The 18,042-nt window shown below is 38.0% G+C and overlaps 1 protein-coding gene across 1 annotated transcript; it reads left to right on the top strand.

Moving 5' to 3' along the window:
• Positions 1-2,306: 2,306 nt before the first annotated feature.
• On the top strand, positions 2,307-17,725 carry CUNH1orf146 (chromosome unknown C1orf146 homolog). Its single transcript, XM_029227142.1, has 5 exons — positions 2,307-2,416; positions 14,639-14,732; positions 16,199-16,367; positions 16,772-16,850; positions 17,528-17,725. The coding sequence occupies exons 1-5, from the start codon at positions 2,348-2,350 to the stop codon at positions 17,660-17,662; spliced, it is 546 nt and encodes a 181-aa protein (XP_029082975.1). The 5' UTR covers positions 2,307-2,347; the 3' UTR covers positions 17,663-17,725.
• The last annotated feature ends 317 nt before the right edge of the window (positions 17,726-18,042 follow it).

The raw sequence follows: 18,042 nt of genomic DNA, 5'->3' as shown, positions 1-18,042 counted from the left end.
CCTGCTCACTGCAACTAGAGAAAGCCCACGCGCAGCAAAAAAAAGACCCAATGCAGCCAAAAATAAATAAATTTTTTTTAAAAAAGAAGAGTAATCTAGTTATAAATTAAGTTTTAGGAAAATTATTTGGGAAGAGTTTGTAGAATAGATTTGAAAGGAGGCAAGACCAGTTAGGAGGTAAATATAGTAGCTCAGGCAAGAGGTAATAAACATGGTATTAATGAAAAAGGAAGAGGAAAAAGGAATAGATCTAACATTGGACTCATTCACTTTTTTTCTTTTATTGTGGAAAGAACAGTTAATATAGATCTACCCTTTTAATAAAATTTTAAGTATATATTATTGTTGACTATAGGTACAATGTTGTACAGCAGATCTCTAGAGCTTATTCACTCATAAAAGAAAATTACCTGATATAATAAAGGCCATATATGACAAGCCCACAGCTAATATCATACTCAAATGTGAAAAATTTTCCTCTAAGATCAGGAACAAGGCAGATGTGCCCACTTTCACCGTTTCTATTCAGCATAGTACCAGAAGTCCTGGCCAGATCAGTTAGGCAAGAAAAAGAAATAAAAGGCATCCAAACTGGAAAGAAAGAGGTAAAACTGTCCCTGTTTGCAGATGACATGATCCTATAAAAAAACTGTTAGAACAAATATATCAATTCAACAAAGTTGCAGGATACAAAATCAACGTATAAAAATCAGTTGCATTTCTATATAGGAACAGCAAACTATATGAAAAGGAAATTAGGAAAATAATCCCATTTACAAGAGCACCAAAAAGAATAAAATACTTAGGAATACATTTACCTAAGGAGGTGAAAGACTTGTGCACTGAAAACTACAAAACTTGGATGAAAGAAGACACAAATAAATGGAAAGACATCTTGTGTCAATGGATTGGAAAACTTAATACTGTTAACATGTCCATTCTGCCCAAAGTTAACATGTCCATTCTGCCCATTCATTTTCACTCTGTAGGTGTATATGACCTTTGCCACCATCCTCTCTCATCCTGAATTTCCTAAAGTGTAAAATTATATAAATACTTTCTTTTTCTTTTCACATTTGTTGCTCAAAACCCAGCCCAAACTGAAGTTCAGTGTGAAATTTCTTGTGTTTTCCTTTGAGCATTCCTCGTAAGATATATATATATTTAAATATGAGTGTATACACATTCTCATTCCATTTCTAACTGATCTTTTGTTTTGTGATATGTCTCTACTCTGAGCAGCCTTTAATTTTATTATCAAGTTTGAATCACTTCAGTTTCCTCTCTCTCCTCTTGTTGCCACAAACTGCCTCTGCTGGAAGGAAAAGCCTGGTTTGTGGATGCCAATTAAATCAAATAACAAAATGTTTATAAACTGTCTACTGTGGACTAGTTTGGAAGAAAATCAAAAATTGAAATATCATTAGAGAAGGCTTCATGGAAATGCTGGGTCTTCCTTCTTTAAGTTAATGCTCTGAAATGGGAACCATTGCTTTTAATAATTCTTAATAGGAAGCATAATATTGAATGAGCTTAATGTATAACAAGACAGATATTTTTTCAGTGTCAATTTTTTTTTTTTTTGGCTGTGTTGGGTCTTCGTTACTGTGCGCAGGCTTCCTCTAGTTGCGGCAAGTGGGGGCTACTCTGTTGCAGTGCACAGGCTTCTCATTGCAGTGGCTTCTCTTGTTGTGGAGCACGGGCTTTAGGCGCACAGGCTTCAGTAGTTGTGATGCATGGGCTCAGTAGTTGCAGCGTGCGGGCTCTAGGGCATGCAGGCTTCAGTAGTTGTGGTGCATGGGCTCTAGAGCGCAGGCTCAGTAGTTGTGGTGCACAGGCTTAGTTGCTCCGTGGTATGTGGGATCTTCCCAGACCAGGGATCGAACCCATGTCCCCAGCATTGACAGGCGGATTCTGACCCACTGTGACACAAGGGAAGTCCCAATTTAAAAAAATATATATTTATTTATTTATTTGGCTGCACCAGATCTTAGTTGTGGCACTTGGGATCTTCATTGCCACGTGCGGAATCTTCATTGCCGCATGCAGCCTCCTTAGTTGCGGCATGCAGACTCTTAGTTGCGGCATGCAGGATCTAGTTCCCAGACCAGGGATGGAACCCAGGCCCCCTGCACTGCGAGTGCAGAGTCTTAACCACTGGACCACCAGGGAAGTCCCATCAGTGTCAAATTTTGACTTTCAAATATTCTTTAGAATGTCTCCATTACCCTAATTTTATTTCTTTCTGTAATTTACTCATTCATCAAGCAAACATTTCTATGTGTTCTTTTTGTTCTTATTTTTCTCAGATTATTGGCACCACTAGAAGCTGGTTTGATACAGAGAGATGGCTGAAAGTGATGGAAAAGAAAAAATTAAATGGACAACCACCATTATTATTAGCTCATCGCTTAAGGTAAAAGAGGCATTTGGGCCATTGATCTTGAATTTAAAATTAAAAGCAATAGAACAATATTTTTAAATATCTTTAGCTTGATTATCCAAAGTTGTGTGAATCGGCAAGTACATAATCTAAAATGTGTTTTAAAGACAAATTATGAATGTCCCTGCATCCATTTTCCTACTTCTCTAAATATTTGAAGGTTGGAAAATTTCTAAGTTCCTTTTTTTTTTCCTCACTAAGCCTATTCTAATAGAGATGTTAAGTGATTACAGAAACAATGCATATGCACATATATATTACTTAAGGTTTTTTGAAAGGTAAACAACAGAAACTGATCTGTCTAGACTTAGTGGCCTTGGGAGGAGGCTGTCTCCCTACAGTTTGGTTGGGCAGGGAATGGGAGTTGAATGCCTGAGGGCAGTTGGTCATTCCACAACTGTTTTTAACTCCTCAGCCAACAGGATTTCTCCATTGCCCTGATGTTTATCTTATGGACACCACCTAATGTCTAGAATGAAGGGGCAAGAAATGATTATTCTATGGTAAAGAGAGAGGCTAGAATAAGACTCTGAATACGATCTGTTTTATTCACCCTATCCATTCACTGCTGCCTCAAGCTGCACTTTGCTCTGTTGGCTTTAGCCATCTAGCACCATACCAAATACCCATTTAAGACAGCCTCAAGGTTCATTGGAATTTTTCATGCTTCTTTTTGTTAGGTTTCTGGAATCCATATTTCTCTCTTGTTTCTTTAGCTTTTCCAGACTGATTTTGAGAGAGGGAGACAGCAACCCATGCTAATGTGCTTGTTTTGTGCTTTCTTCTCTTTTTTCTTTCCTTTTTGTCCCACCTTTTCTTTTCTTATTATTAATTTTTTTTTATTTATTTGGTTGTGTCGAGTCTTAGTTGCGGCATGCGGGATCTTCATTGCAGCATGCAGGATCTTTCATTGTGGTGTGCAGGCTCTTCATTGTGGCACGCGGGCTTCTTTCTAGTTGTGGCGTGTGGGCTCCAGAGTGTGCAGGCTCAGTAGTTGTGGTGTGCAAGGCTCTAGAGCACACAGGTTTAGTCGCCCTGTGGCATGTGGGATCTTAGTTCCCCAACCAGGGATCGAACCTGTGTCCCCTGCGTTGGAAGGTGGATTCTTAACCACTGGACCACCAGGGAAGTCCCACCTTTTCTCTGTTTCTTTTTTCTCTTCTTTTTTGCCTCCTTTTATATTGATTGGTAATTTTTTCTCATTTTTTTCTTAACTAGCTTTGAAACTAGCTAGTTTCTTAACTAGCTTTGAGGTAATTTTTTCTCAACTAGCTTTGAATAGTTTTTTCTTAGCTGGCTTTAAACAGCTCTATTTATGTTTTTTAATAGTTACCCTAGAAAATTTAACATGTATACTTAGCCCCACAAAATCCAAAGTAAATAATTATTTTTATCTTCCTCTTAAATGACAAACAAATCTTAGAACACTAATTCCAATTACCCTTTTCTGTATTATATTTTGTTACCATATACAGTTTAATTCTATCAATTTTTTAACTCAACAAAGTGCTATTATTTTCTAAAGTTAGCATTTGTTTAGATTTACTCATGTCTTTGTTACTTTCTTTGCTCTTCTTTTCTTCTTTTGGCTCAGACCTTCCATTTTGGATCATTTTCTTTTTTATCTGAAGAATATAATTTAGAAATTATCTAAATGAGGATCCTCTCAGTTTTTGTTAGTATCCAAATACAGTTGACCCTTGAACAACGTGGGCTTATAGGCAGTGACTCCCTCACTCCCTCCCTCAAAACTTCACGTTTAACTTTACATTTGGCCCACTGTATCAGCAGTTCTGCATGCGAGGATTCAACCAACCTCAGATCGTATAGTACATGTATTTATAGAAAAAAATCCACATAGAAGTGGATCCACACATTTCAAACCTGTGTTGTACAAGGATCAACTATATTTTTGTCTTCCCCTTGATCTTGCAAGATGTTTTAAAAATCACTTTAATTCAGGTATAACTTACATACAATAAAATACATTTTAAATGTACAGCTTAATGAATTTTGACAAATGTGTATACCTGTGTAACCATCACCCCAATCAAAATATATAGAACATTTTCGTCACTCCAGAAAGTTCCTTCATGCCCTTTTGTAGTCAGTCCTTTTCCAGTTCCCCACCTCAAGCAACCATTGGTCTGATTTATCACTATAACTAGTTTTGCCTGTTGTAGAACTTCATATAAATGGAATGATACAGTTTGTACTCTTGTGTCTGGCTTCTTGCATTAAGCATAATGCTTTTGAGATTCATCCATGTTGTTACATATAACAATAATTTGTTATCTTTTCTTTGCTGGGTAGTAGTGTGTTGTATGAGTGTATGCCAGTGTATCTATTCACTAATAGATAGATATTTGGGTTGTTTCCAGTTTTTGGCTATTATGAATTAAGCTGCTCTGAACATTTATGTATGTCTCTGTTAAGACGTGTTTGAATTTCTCTTATAAATACCTAATAATGGAACTGCTGGGTCGTATGATGAGTGTATGTTTATAAGAGATTACAAACTGTTTTTCAAAGTTCACTACAAATGAACACTGAATCCATTTAACTATATAGCTATACTAAAACTAAATGCAGGGATTATGGTTTTATATTTCCATCAGCAATGTATAAGAGTTCAAGTTGCTCCAAGTTGAAAGATATTTTCCACTTGATTTACAGATATTTTCTCTCAGTGTACTGAAAATATCTTCACTGGATTCTGGCTTCTGTTGTTTTTTCTTTTTTTTCTTTTGTTTTGTTTTAACTTTTTTTTTAATATCTTTTTTGGAGTATAATTGCTTTACATTGTTGTGTTAGTTGCTGCTATATAACAAAGTGAATCAGCTATGCATATACATACATCCCCATATCTCTCCCTCTGACATCTCCCTCCCACCCTCCCTATCCCACCCCTCTAGGTGGTCACAAATCACCGAGCTGATCTCCCTGTGCTATGCGGCTGCTTCCCACTAGCTATCTATTTGACATTTGGTAGTGTATATATGTCAGTGCCACTCTCTCACTTCATCTCAGCTTCCCCTTCCCCATGTCCTCAAATCCATTCTCTACATCTATGTCTTTATTCCTGTCCTGCCCCTAGGCTCTTCAGAATATTTTTTTTTTTTAGATTCCATACATATATGTTAGCATACAGTATTTGTTTTTCTCTTTCTGACTTACCTCACTCTGTATGACAGACTCTAGGTCCATCCACCTCACTACAAATAACTCACTTTCGTTTCTTTTTATGGCTGAATAATATTCCACTGCATACATGTGCCACATCTTCTTTATCCATTCATCTGTTGATGGACATTTAGGTTGCTTCCATGTCCTGGCTATTGTAAATAGAGCTGCAGTGAACATTGTGGTACATGACTCTTTTTGAATTGTGGTTTTTTCAGGGTATATGCCCAGTAGTGGGATTGCTGGGTTATATGGTAGTTCTATTTTTAGTTTTTTAAGGAACCTCCATACTGTTCTCCATAGTGGCTGCATCAATTTACATTCCCACCGACAGTGCAAGAGGGTTCCCTTTTCTCCACACCCTCTCCAGCATTTATTGTTTGTAGATCTTTTGATCATGGCCGTTCTGACTGGTGTGAGGTGATACCTCATTGTAGTTTTGATGTGCATTTGTCTAATGATTAGTGACGTTGAGCATGCTTTCATGTGTTTGTTGGCAATCTGTATATCTTCTCTGGAGAAATGTCTATTTAGGTTTTCTGCCCATTTTTGGATTTTTTTTTTTTTTTTTGATATTGAGCTGCATAAGCTGCTTGTATATTTTGGAGATTAATCCTTTGTCAGTTGCTTTGTTTGCAAATATTTTCTCCCATTCTGAGGGTTGTCTTTTCGTCTTGTTTATGGTTTCCTTTCCTGTGCAAAAGCTTTTTGTTTTTTTTTTTTTTGCGGTACACGGGCCTCTCACTGTTGTAGCCTCTCCCGTTGAGGAACACAGGCTCCGGATGTGCAGGCTCAGCGGCCATGGCTTACGGGCCCAGCCACTCCGCGGCATGTGGGATCGTCCTGGACCGGGGCACAAACCCATGTCCCCTGCATCGGCAGGCGGACTCTCAACCACTGCGCCACCAGGGAAGCCCTGTGCAAAAGCTTTTAAGTTTCATTAGGTCCCATTTATTTATTTTTGTTTTTATTTGTTTCTCTAGGAGGTGGGTCAAAAAGGATCTTGCTGTGATTTATGTCATAGAGTGTTCTGCCTATGTTTTCCTCTAAGAGTTTTATAGTGTCTGGCCTTACATTTAGGTTTTTAATCCATTTTGAATTTATTTCTGTGTATGGTGCTAGGGAGTGTTCTAATTTCATTCTTTTACATGTAGTTGTCCAGTTTTCCCAGCACGACTTATTGAAGAGGCTGTCTTTTCTCCATTGTATATTCTTGCCTCCTTTATCAAAGATAAGGTGACCATAGGTGTGTGGGTTTATCTCTGGGCTATCCTGTTCCATTGATCTATATTTCTGTTTTTGTGCCAGTACCATACTGTCTTGAATACTGTAGCTTTGTAGTATAGTCTGAAGTCAGGGAGCCTGATTCCTCCAGCTCCATTTTTCTTTCTCAAGATTGCTCTGGCTAAAACTTCCAAAACTATGTTGAATAATAGTGGTGAGAGTGGACATCCTTGTTCCTGATCTTAGTGGAAATGGTTTCAGCTTTTCACCATTGAAAACGATATTGGCTGTGGGTTTGTCATATATGGCCTTTATTCTGTTGCAGTAAGTTCCCTCTATGCCTATTTTCTGGAGGGTTTTTATCATAAATGGGTGTTGAATTTTGTCAAAGGCTTTTTCTGCATCTATTGAGATGATCCTATGGTTTTTAATCCTTCAATTTGTTAATATGGTGTATCACATTGATTGATTTGTGTATATTGAAGAATCCTTGCATTCCTGGGATAAACCCCACTTGATCATGGTGTATGGTCCTTTTAATGTGCTGTTGGATTCTGTTTCCTAGTATTTTATTGAGGATTTTGCATCTATGTTCATCAGTGATATTGGCCTGTACGTTTCTTTCTTTGTGACGTCGTTGTCTGGTTTTGGTATCAGAGTGAGGGTGGCCTCGTAGAATGAGTTTGGGAGTGTTCCTCCCTCTGCTATAGTTTGGAAGAGTTTGAGAAGGATAGGTGTTAGCTCTTCTCCAAATGTTTGATAGAATTTGCCTGAGAATCCATCAGGTCCTGGGCTTTTCTTTGCTGGAAGATTTTTAATCAAGTCTCAATTTCAGTGCTTATGATTGGTCTGTTTATAATTTCTCTTTCTTCCTGGTTCAGTCTCAGAAGTTCTGCTTTTCTACGAATTTGTCTATTTCTTCCAAGTTGTCCATTTTATTGGCATATAGTTGCTTGTAGTAATCTCTCATGATCTTTGTATTTCTGCACTGTCAGTTGTTACTTCTCTTTTTTTATTTCTAATTCTATTTGAGTCTGTTTGAGACTTCTCCTTTTTTTTCTTGATGAGTCTGGCTAATGGTTTATCAATTTTGTTTATCTTCTCAAAGAACCAGTTTTTAGTTTTATTAATCTTTGCTACTGTTTCCTTCATTTCTTTTTCATTTATTTCTGATCTGATCTTTATGATTGCTTTCCTTCTGCCAACTTTGGGAGCTTTTTTGTTCTTCATTCTCTAATTGCTTTAGGTGTAAGGTTATGTTGTTTATTTGAGATGTTTCTTGTTTCATAAGGTAGGATTGTGTTGCTATAAACGTCCCTCTTAGAACTGCTTTTGCTGCATCCCATAGGTTTTGGGTCATTGTGTTTTCATTGTCATTTGTTTCTAGGTACTTTTTGATTTCGTCTTTGATTTCTTCAGTGATCTCTTGGTTATTAAGCAGTGTATTGTTTAGCCTCCATGTATTTGTACTTTTGAGAGATTTTTTCCTGTAATTGATATCTAGTCTCATAGTGTTGTTGTCAGAAAAGATACTTGATATGTTTTCAATTTTCTTAAATTTACCAAGGCTTAATTTGTGACCCAAGATATGATCTATCCTGGAGAATGTTCCATGAGTACTTGAGAAGAAAGTGTATTCTGTTGTTTTTGGATGGAATGTCCTATAAATATCAATTAGGTCCATCTTGTTTAATGTATCCTTTAAAGCTTGTGTTTCCTTAATTATTTTCATTTTGGATGATCTGTCCATTGGTGAAAGTGGGGTGTTAAAGTCCCCTACAATGATTGTGTTACTGTCGATTTCCCCTTTTATGGCTGTTAGCATTTGCCTTATGTATTGAGGTGCTCCTATGTTGGGTGCATAAATATTTACCATTGTTATATCTTCTTCTTGGATCGATCCCTTGATCATTATGTAGTGTTCTTCTTTGTCTCATGTAATAGTCTTTATTTTAAAGTCTATTTTGTCTGATATGAGAATTGCTACTCCAGCTTTCTTTTGATTTCCATTTGCATGGAATGTCTTTTTCCATCCCCTCACTTTCAGTCTGTATGTGTCCCTAGGTCTGAAGTGTGTCTCTTGTAGACAGTATGTATACGGGTTTTGTTTTTGTATCCATTCAGCCAGTCTACGTCTTTTGGTTGGAGCTTTAATCCATTTACATTTAAGGCAATTATCGATATGTATGTTCCTATTACCATTTTCTTAATTGTTTTGGGTTTGTTATTATAGGTCTTTTCCTTCTCTTGTGTTTCCTGCCTAGAGAAGTTCCTTTAGCATTTGTTATAAAGCTGATTTGGTGGTGCTGAATTCTCTTAGCTTTTGCTTGTCTGTAAAGTTTTTAATTTCTCCATCAAATCTGAATGAGATCCTTGCTGGGTAGAGTAATCTTGGTTGTAAGTTTTTCCCTTTCATCACTTTCAATATGTCCTGCCACTCCCTTCTGGCTTGCAGAGTTTCTGCTGAAAGCTCAGCTGTTAACCTTGTGGGGCTTCCCTTGTATGTTATTTGTTGTTTTTCCCTTGCTGATTTTAATATTTTTCTTTGTATTTAATTTTTGATAGTTTGATTATTATGTGTCTTGGCATGTTTCTCCTTGGATTTATCCTCTCTGCACTTCCTGGACTTGATTGACTATTTCCTTTCCCATATTAGCGGAGTTTTCAACTATAATCTCTTGAAATATTTTCTCAGTCCCTTTCTTTTTCTCTTCTTCTTCTGGGACCCCTATAATTCCAATGTTGGTGTGTTTAATGTTGTCCAAGAAGTCTCTGAGACTGTCCTCAATTCTTTTCATTCTTTTTTCTTTATTCTTCTCTGCAGTAGTTATTTCCACTATTTTATCTTCCAGGAAACTTATCCTTTCTTCTTCCTCAGTTATTCTGCTATTGCTTCCTTCTAGAGAATTTTTAATTTCATTTATTGTGCTGTTTATCATAGTTTGTTTGCTCTTCAGTTCTTCTTTGTCCTTGTTGAACATTTCATGTATTTTCTCCATTCTATTTCCAAGATTTTGGATCATCTTTACCATTACTCTGAATTCTTTGTCAGGTAGACTGCCTATTTCCTCTTCATTTTTTTGGTCTGGTGGGTTTTTACCTTGATCTTTCATCTGCTCTGTGTTTCTCTGTCTTCTCATTTTGCTTAACTTACTGTGTTTGGGGTCTCCTTTTTGCAGGCTGCAGGTTCGTAGTTCCCATTGTCTTTGGTGTCTGCCCCCAGTGGGTAAGGTTGGTTCAGTGGGTTGTGTAGCCTTCCTGGTGCAGACGACTAGTGCCTGTGTTCTGGAGGATGAGGCTGGATCTTGTCTTTCTGGTGGGCAGGACTGCGTCCGGTGGTGTGTTTTGGGGTGTCTGTGACCTTATTATGATTTTAGGCAGCCTCTCTGCTAATGGGTGGGGTTGTGTTCCTGTCTTGCTAGTTGACTGGCATAGGGTGTCCATCACTGTAGCTTCCTGCTCGTTGAGTGGAGCTGGGTCTTAGTGTTTAGATGGAGATTTCTGGGAGAGCTCTCGCCGTTTGATGTTACGTGGAGCCAAGAGGTCTCTGGTGGACCAGTGTCCTGAACTTGGCTCTCCCACCTCACAGGCACAGGCCTGACACCCAGCGGGAGCACCAAGACTCTGTCAGCCACACGGCTCAGAAGAAAAGGGAGAAAAAAAGAAGGAAAGAAAGAAAGAAAAATATAATAAAGTTATTAAAATAAAAATTATTAATTAAATAATTAAAAAATAATAGTAAAAAGAAAAGAAAATAGAAAGAAAGAAGAGAGCAACCAAACCAAGAAACCAAATCCACCAATGATAACAAGTGCTAAAAGCTATGCTAAAAACAAAAACAGAAACAAAAAAACCCCAAAAATGGACAGAGAGAACCCTAGGACAAATGGTAAAAGCAAAGCTATACAGACAAAATCACACAAAGAAGCATACACACTCACAAAAAGACAAAAAGGAAAAAAATATATATATCATTGCCCCTGAAGTCCACCATCTCAATTTTGGGATGATTCGTTGTCTAGTCAGGTATTCCACAGATGCAGGGTACATAAAGTTGATTGTGGAGGTTTAATCCGGTGCTCCTGAGGCTGCTGAGAGATTTCCCTTTCTCTTCTTTGTTCGCACGGCTCCTGGGGTTCAGCTTTGGATTTGGCCCTCCTCTGTGTGTAGGTCGCCTGAGGGCGTCTGTTCTTTGCTCAGACAGGATGGTGTTAAAGGAGCAGCTGATTCGGGGGCTCTGGCTCACTCAGGCTGGGGGGAGGGAGGGGTATGGAATGCAAGGCGAGCCTGCAACGGCAGAGGCCGTCATAACATTGCACCAGCCTGAGGTGCGCCGTGTGTTCTCCAGGGGAAGTTGTCCCTGGATCACAGGACCCTGGCAGTGGTGGGCTGCACAGGCTCCCTAGAGGGGAGGTGTGGCTAGTGACCTGTGCTTGCACACAGGCTTCTTGGTGGCTGCAGCAGCAGCCTTAGCATCTCATGCCTGTCTCTGGTATCCGCGCTGATAGCCACGGCTCACGCCCATTTTTGGAGCTTGTTTAGGCGGTGCTCTGAATCCCCTCTCCTCGTGCACCCCGAAACAATGGTCTCTTGCCTCTTAGGCAGCTCTAGACTTTTTCCCAGACTCCCTCCCGGCTAGCTATGGTGCACTAGTGCCCTTCAGGCTGTGTTCACGCAGCCAACCCCAGTCCTCTCCCTGGGATCTGACCTCCGAAGTCTGAGCCTCGGCTCCCAGCCCCCACCCGCCCTGGTGGGTGAGCAGACAAGCCTCTTGGGCTGGTGAGTTCTGGTCGGCACTGATCCTCTGTGCGGGAATCTCTCCGCTTTGCCCTCTGCACCCCTGTTGCTGCGCTCTTCTCCATGGCTCTGAAGCTTCTCCACTCCGCCACTCGCAGTCTCTGCCCACGAAGGGGCTTCCTAGTGTGTGGAAACTTTTCCTCCTTCACAGCTCCCTGCCAGTGGTGCAGGTCCCATCCTTATTCGTTTGTCTCTGCTTTTTCTTTTTTCTTTTGCCCCACCCAGGTACGTGGGGAGTTTCTTGCCTTTTGGGAAGTCTGAGGTCTTCTGCCAGCATTCAGTAGGTGTTCTGTAGGAGCTGTTCCACATGTAGATATATTTCTGATGTATTTGTGGGGAGGAAGGTGATCTCCACGTCTCACTCCTCCACCATCTTGAAGGTCTCCCTCAGTGTTTCCCAGTCTTATTTGAATAAGGCACATCTTTTAATATCTCATGGGACTAATATTTAATGAAACATAATTTGGAAAATCTAGTCTTAGCTCCTTGTTATGTTGAAAACTTAACTCTTGAACTTACCTATTTTTTCGTAATTCAGTACTTTCTAATTTTAACTTTATTACTTTCTTCTACTATTTTCTTTATACTTCTCTTAGTTGGCTCCTGGATAGGACAGAATTGAAATTCATCAGCGTGGCATACATGGTCCTAATTATCTGCCATCAGTTATTCCTAACACTGTCTCCAAATTAACTGACTCATACACAACTAACACACTTAAAAGAATCATACTTTCAGGTCTGAATACCTTTGTCTATGTTTTCTGTCTACGTTCTTCTCACATTTGTCTTCTTCCTTCACTTGTCTGCTTAATAAACTGTTTTCCATTTAAAAGATTTGCCTCGGGCTTCCCTGGTGGCGCAATGGTTGAGAGTCCGCCTGCCGATGCAGGGGACACGGGTTTGTGCCCCGGTCCAGGAAGATCCCACATGCCACAGAGCAGCTGGTCCCGTGAGCCATGGCCGCTGAGCATGTGCGTCCGGAGCCTGTGCTCCGCAACGGGAGAGGCCACAACAGTGAGAGGCCCGCGTACCGAAAAAAGATTTGCCTCCAATTTTATGAAACTTTCCTGACTCACATCTGTTACATCCTTTTATATATTTTCTGGTTCTTTGCCAAAATTCTTAACCTTGCCTTTCATCTCCTTGAACATAGTAAACAGCTATTTTAAAGTATATACATGGTATCTTTACTATATGTATCCCCTATGACTGCTTCTATTACCTGTTGTTTTTCATAGTTCTCTTTCATGTAATTTTGTTTTTGTATGTCTGATTATTTTTAACTGTGTGTTGGAATTTGTATTTGAAAAATTGTTTGTGGAAATAATTTGAGGCCTAGAATAGTTTTATATTCCCCTAGAGAAAACTTAATTCTGCGAGAGAATTAAACCTCTAATGTCCTAAGCAGGGTTGCCAGATAAAATACAGGACACTCAGTTAAATCTGAGTTTCAGATAAACAATGAATTTAGTGTAAGTTCATCCCAAATATTGCACAGGACATACTTATATCAAAAAATTATGTTGTTTATATGAAATTCAAATTTAACTGGATGTTCTATTTTTTTATTTGCTAATCTGGCAACCCAAGCCCTAAGGCTTCTATTGTATGTAATAAAGGAGCTTATCTCCTGTCATTTAGATGATACTAGTTATGTGAGAATTGAGAAAATAATCATTCAGATAATTTTCTTTGTTCTGTAGTTGAAATGAGGAGACCTAATTGAGAAGGGTCGCTCTAGGGGGTGCTTCTGCAAGGTACTTGGGAGCACTAGTAATACAGTATCACTTTAATACAATTTTAAGGATTGAAATGGTTTGAAGCTAGGCTGCAGCCCCTGTGAGAGCTGTTCTACTTTTGTCAAAAGCTCTGTTCAGCCTCTCCTCTCTCTTCCTGAACTGACAAATGCCCTCAGGAAAAAAAATCACCTAAGTGCTGATCTCTTATCTTTGAATTTCTGTATAGGTCTTGGTCTTGTAATTTTTCACTATCCTGCTAACTCTCTGATGCATTCAAGATTTTTTAAACTTTCCAGCTTTTCTAGTTGCCTTCAGCAGGAGGGTTGGCCTAAATTACTTAATCTGCCATCACTGGACGCAATGTGTAATTTTAAAACAGCAGCAGAAAACTCATGCGAAGAGTCTTAATTGAACTCTAGGTCAGGATCTGTTTGAGTACCATAAAATACTCTTTTTAGGAAGGAAGGGAATCAAGTATTCTATATCTAGAATACTTGATATTCTAGATATATTTAAGTATGCTTAAAATATACATGTTCTGAGGCTAAATATAAAATTTATATAAGGGATTTTTATCTACTTGGAGACTAACAAGCTTGAGTTTTAACCAATTCATAATTAGTATAAACCACGTCTATTTTAGTGCTTCGGGTAATATCTAATTACGTGGGTAGAATAGGAAATTAGATGAATTTTGAAACGCTTAGTATTTAAACCAAAAGTCCTATTGCTGTCTTCATGTTTTCTAACTCACCTAAGGCTTAAAACATTTGAAAAGTATACTAAAAGTAACTGTAATGTAAACATGAATTGGAGAATTGGTTGTCTCCTTGTGGTACTGTGTATGGCACTTCATGGTTCTGTCAACCATCTAAGAAACACACCACCATACACCTTCTATTTATACAGTAATGCATGTCAGAATCCATCTTCAAGTTGTTTTTCAAAGAGAAGTTTGTGTTTGCTCTTATAGTTTAATTCTTTAATACTGTCCTTATTTTCTTCCCTAAGTAACGTAACTAGTACACAACTCATTTCCAAACCACAGTGTCTTTCAAAACTAAATATTTTTACCTTTTTTTAAAGTTTTTTTCTCCATAGAGAGCACATTTGGTATCTCTTGTTGATGATCAATCTTTAAGTGGTATAGTTATAAAAGAAGCTATTAAACTTGTCTTAATTTTTTGATTAGCTTTAATTAAACTCTTTAAAACATGTCTTAAGTTTGTATTTCTGAAAATTTTTTTAAGAGTTATGAAGTTGCAACCGCCCTAGAAAATCGAAGCCATAAAGTTCGGTATTCAGATACAGTGGAAAATGGATCAATTATATTTTCTCTTTCTGGTACAGTATATTTGCTAACTTCCTTGATTTAAGTTTCTTAATAAATAAGTAAGTGTAAATTCTAATAATTTGGTAGTTCAGTAACTGAGTAATAAGCTTAAGGTGTTACCTTTTGGGAGAGGTAAATGTATAAAACTTTGTTACTGCTGCAAAAGCAGTACATATGGCCAATTACAAAATATATTCCTTTTTAGATTACAATTGTTGAACTAAAGCTGAACCAGTGGAGTCTGGTAGAGGATGGTACAAACTACTTGCTTTGGAACGAAGTTGAAAATAGAACAAAGCCACCCTCTGCAACAGTCAATACTTAAAATATTACCCATATTAACAGAGACCAACATCACGATATTGGTCAAAATCCATATACAAAAACAATATAATGTTTTTCATAATTTTGTACAAGAGTTTGCTGAACATAATATTGATATAAACAAATACTAACTAAAGGAAACAAATGGGGACAAATGTTCCTGAAATCATAAAACTGTACAACTGTGAGTCATGGGCAAAGTACAGGAAGGAATTAGATTAGGATATGAGAAAGCTAGGGACATGGGAAGGAGGCAGCTCCACTTGTGCTTGGAAAATGACAGAAGTGATAAAAAAAAAAAACATGGAGGTGAAGGATTTTATTAGGATGGTTACAAACAGACCTGTACTCTAGCAGAGATTTTGGAAGACAGGCACTTTCAAAAGCTCCTAGAAATAGACCTCCAGGCTGAAAATGGTCCAACCTCAAATTCATCTTTCCCGGTTGAATAGAGAGCCCTATATGCATTCTCTTATTTAATCCTTTCAACAAACCTATCAAAGAACTATTATTCCAACCTTACAGATGAAGAAATTTAGGTTCAGAGATATTATATAAATTTTTAGCTCAGGTTGATTCAATTAGTATAATCACATAGTAGCTTTCCTCAGATTGTGTCCTCCCCTCATCTTTTAAAGAGCTAAGTAGATTGTTTCCCTTCTGGACCATTCTTATAGGCCTGATACTGTTTCAGAGTTCCTAGATATCTGCTTACTGTTTTAATTTATGTAATAGTTTATGTTCTGATATAAAAGATTCTCCAAGAAATAACTAAAGGCTTGCTTAAAACAACTTTTCTTTAGTTGATTTCCAGCTTTTAAAAATCATAACATGTAACTAAAATTAGGCATTACTTTCATTGTGGACAGTGCCTTAGAGTAAAAAAAAAAAAAAAGGTTACTGACCAAGAAAGGGTTTTTCCCTTATTTAGATTAAGTCATCCTTTTATATACAGAGCACTTCAAAGAACTACCTAATTATTTTGTCATGTAAGACTTTCATTATGGTAATTTCCATTTGTTATGGGTTTAGGGCCTGGACACTTACAGCTATGTTTTACTTATAGTTATTTTTGTTGATTTTACTGAGTTTACAAAAAAAAATTTTATCAGTATGACGAAGTGACATTTTATATTACACTCACCTTTCCTAGGAGTTGCATTTTTATTGATGGATGCTAAAAAATGCTTTATGTCTGCTGAAGAAACATTTCTAGCCAAAATTGAGAAGTTTATTAACATTCACCGAAATAGTTTTTTGGTTCTGTCTGCTGCCCTGCATGGGCCTGAGGAATGGAAACTGATGTTCAGGATTCAGCAGAGGTATGGACAACAGCACTACAGACCTATTTTCCTGAAATTATTTTATTTACTTCGATTCTGAATTATATTAGGCAAGCGAATTATGTTTTTCCAAAAGGTAAACTTTATAATGTTAACCTGTCCTATTTAATAAAATGCAGGCCAAATAGCTAGTCTATGAATCAGGGTGACAAGTTGCAGAGTGCATGCTGATATATGGGATTCTCCAGCAAGACTAAATCAGAAGTGAACACTTCTTAGTCAATTAAGTTCTGGCTGTAAAGCCATATCAAATCCTCTGTGGAATAAGGCAGGCATGAATGAATAAACAAATGACAAACAATAAGAGGTTTGTCTCTTCTTTCCACTTAAGATAACAGATGTAAGTCATATCAACTATTTAACTTTTGAATTTTTTTTTCCAGATTCCTGGGTAGTAACCTACGGATCCTTCCAGTACACAACACAATAAATGCTATTAATCTTATGTGCACCATAGCTAAGGTAAGTCACCTGAGGAAAATGCCATACATACATACACACTGATACACTTCAAGGTTCTTGACTTCAAAATGCACACCCTCTTCGGTAGAACTGACAAATATTCTACTTCTGTTCCCCTCAGAGAGGTTGCTATTTCCAAACACATGCAACTCTTTCCCAAGCCTGAACTTAGCCTCTCAAGTCTTCTCAATTTACTTCCAGTACCAACTACCAGGATCACTCATTTAGGGCCAAAAGAGCATTTGGCCATATATATACAGTGTTGGCCCTATTGGTTACTTAAATCTTCTTTCAAATTCTAAAGTATAAATATTGGTAGTCATGAACTGTCAGAGTGCATACATACTATTTTATAACTTCACTGGTTATCCACTTTCTTTTCATACTTATTCTCCTCTGTAAAGTGTGCTCCCAACTCCCATAGGCAGTTAGGTGTTCCTTACTCTTATCCTTGGAACAGATCTCTGTTGAAGCAATTCTTAATAGTATTCTATTTTTTGGCTTGCACATCTGAAATCTCTTAAAGACACAGATCAGGTATTTTTCTATTACTCTAATAACCCATATACAATACTGATTGATGCTTGTTGAATAAATAATGTTAGGTATTTTATGATGTGACCCTGTAAAAATACCTTATTTCTCAAATAATATTGCATGTTTATATCTTCTTCCAGATCACCTCCAAACCACACATAGATAGCATCTGCTACAGAATGATAACAACTAAAGCTTACATCATTGAGCAAAGTCCAGTTTGGAAAACACTTCAAAAGATAAAACTGAGTAGTGATACATTTAACCCAAATTAGATTATCAGTTACAAATGTTCTTTTGGAAGAATATTAAAATAAAATACATACAATTAAAAATGATTTTATTTTCAGGAGTTCTGTTACTTCCTTTAATAATGTTCAGAAAAGGGACTTCCCTGGTGGCACAGTGGTTGGGCAACCGTCTGCCAATGCAGGGTACGCGGGTTCAATCCCTGGTCCAGGAGGATCCCACATGCCACGGAGCAACTAAGCCCGTGTGCCACAACTACTGAGCCTGCACGCCACAGCTACTGAAGCCCGCACACCCTAGAGCCCATACGCCACAACTACTGAGCCCACGCACCACAAATACTGAAGCCTGTGCGCTCTAGGGCCCACGTGTTGCAACTGCTGAGCTCACGTGCCGCAACTGCTGA

The sequence above is a fragment of the Monodon monoceros genome, unplaced genomic scaffold, assembly GCF_005190385.1.
Source record: "Monodon monoceros isolate NGI ecotype Baffin Bay Population unplaced genomic scaffold, NGI_Narwhal_1 Super_Scaffold_18, whole genome shotgun sequence".
Taxonomy (NCBI): Eukaryota; Metazoa; Chordata; class Mammalia; order Artiodactyla; family Monodontidae; genus Monodon; species Monodon monoceros.
The sequence above is the reverse complement of the archived record's forward strand: the minus strand, read 5'-3'. Positions and strand labels throughout refer to the sequence as shown.

Coding starts and splice junctions, on each gene's coding strand:
- CUNH1orf146 (XM_029227142.1), top strand. CDS start 2,348: ATGGCTGAAAGTGATGGAAAAGAAAAAATTAAATGGACAACCACCATT. Junction 14,733..16,198: donor AATTATATTTTCTCTTTCTG/GTACAGTATATT, acceptor CACCTTTCCTAG/GAGTTGCATTTTTATTGATG. Junction 16,851..17,527: donor TTATGTGCACCATAGCTAAG/GTAAGTCACCTG, acceptor ATCTTCTTCCAG/ATCACCTCCAAACCACACAT.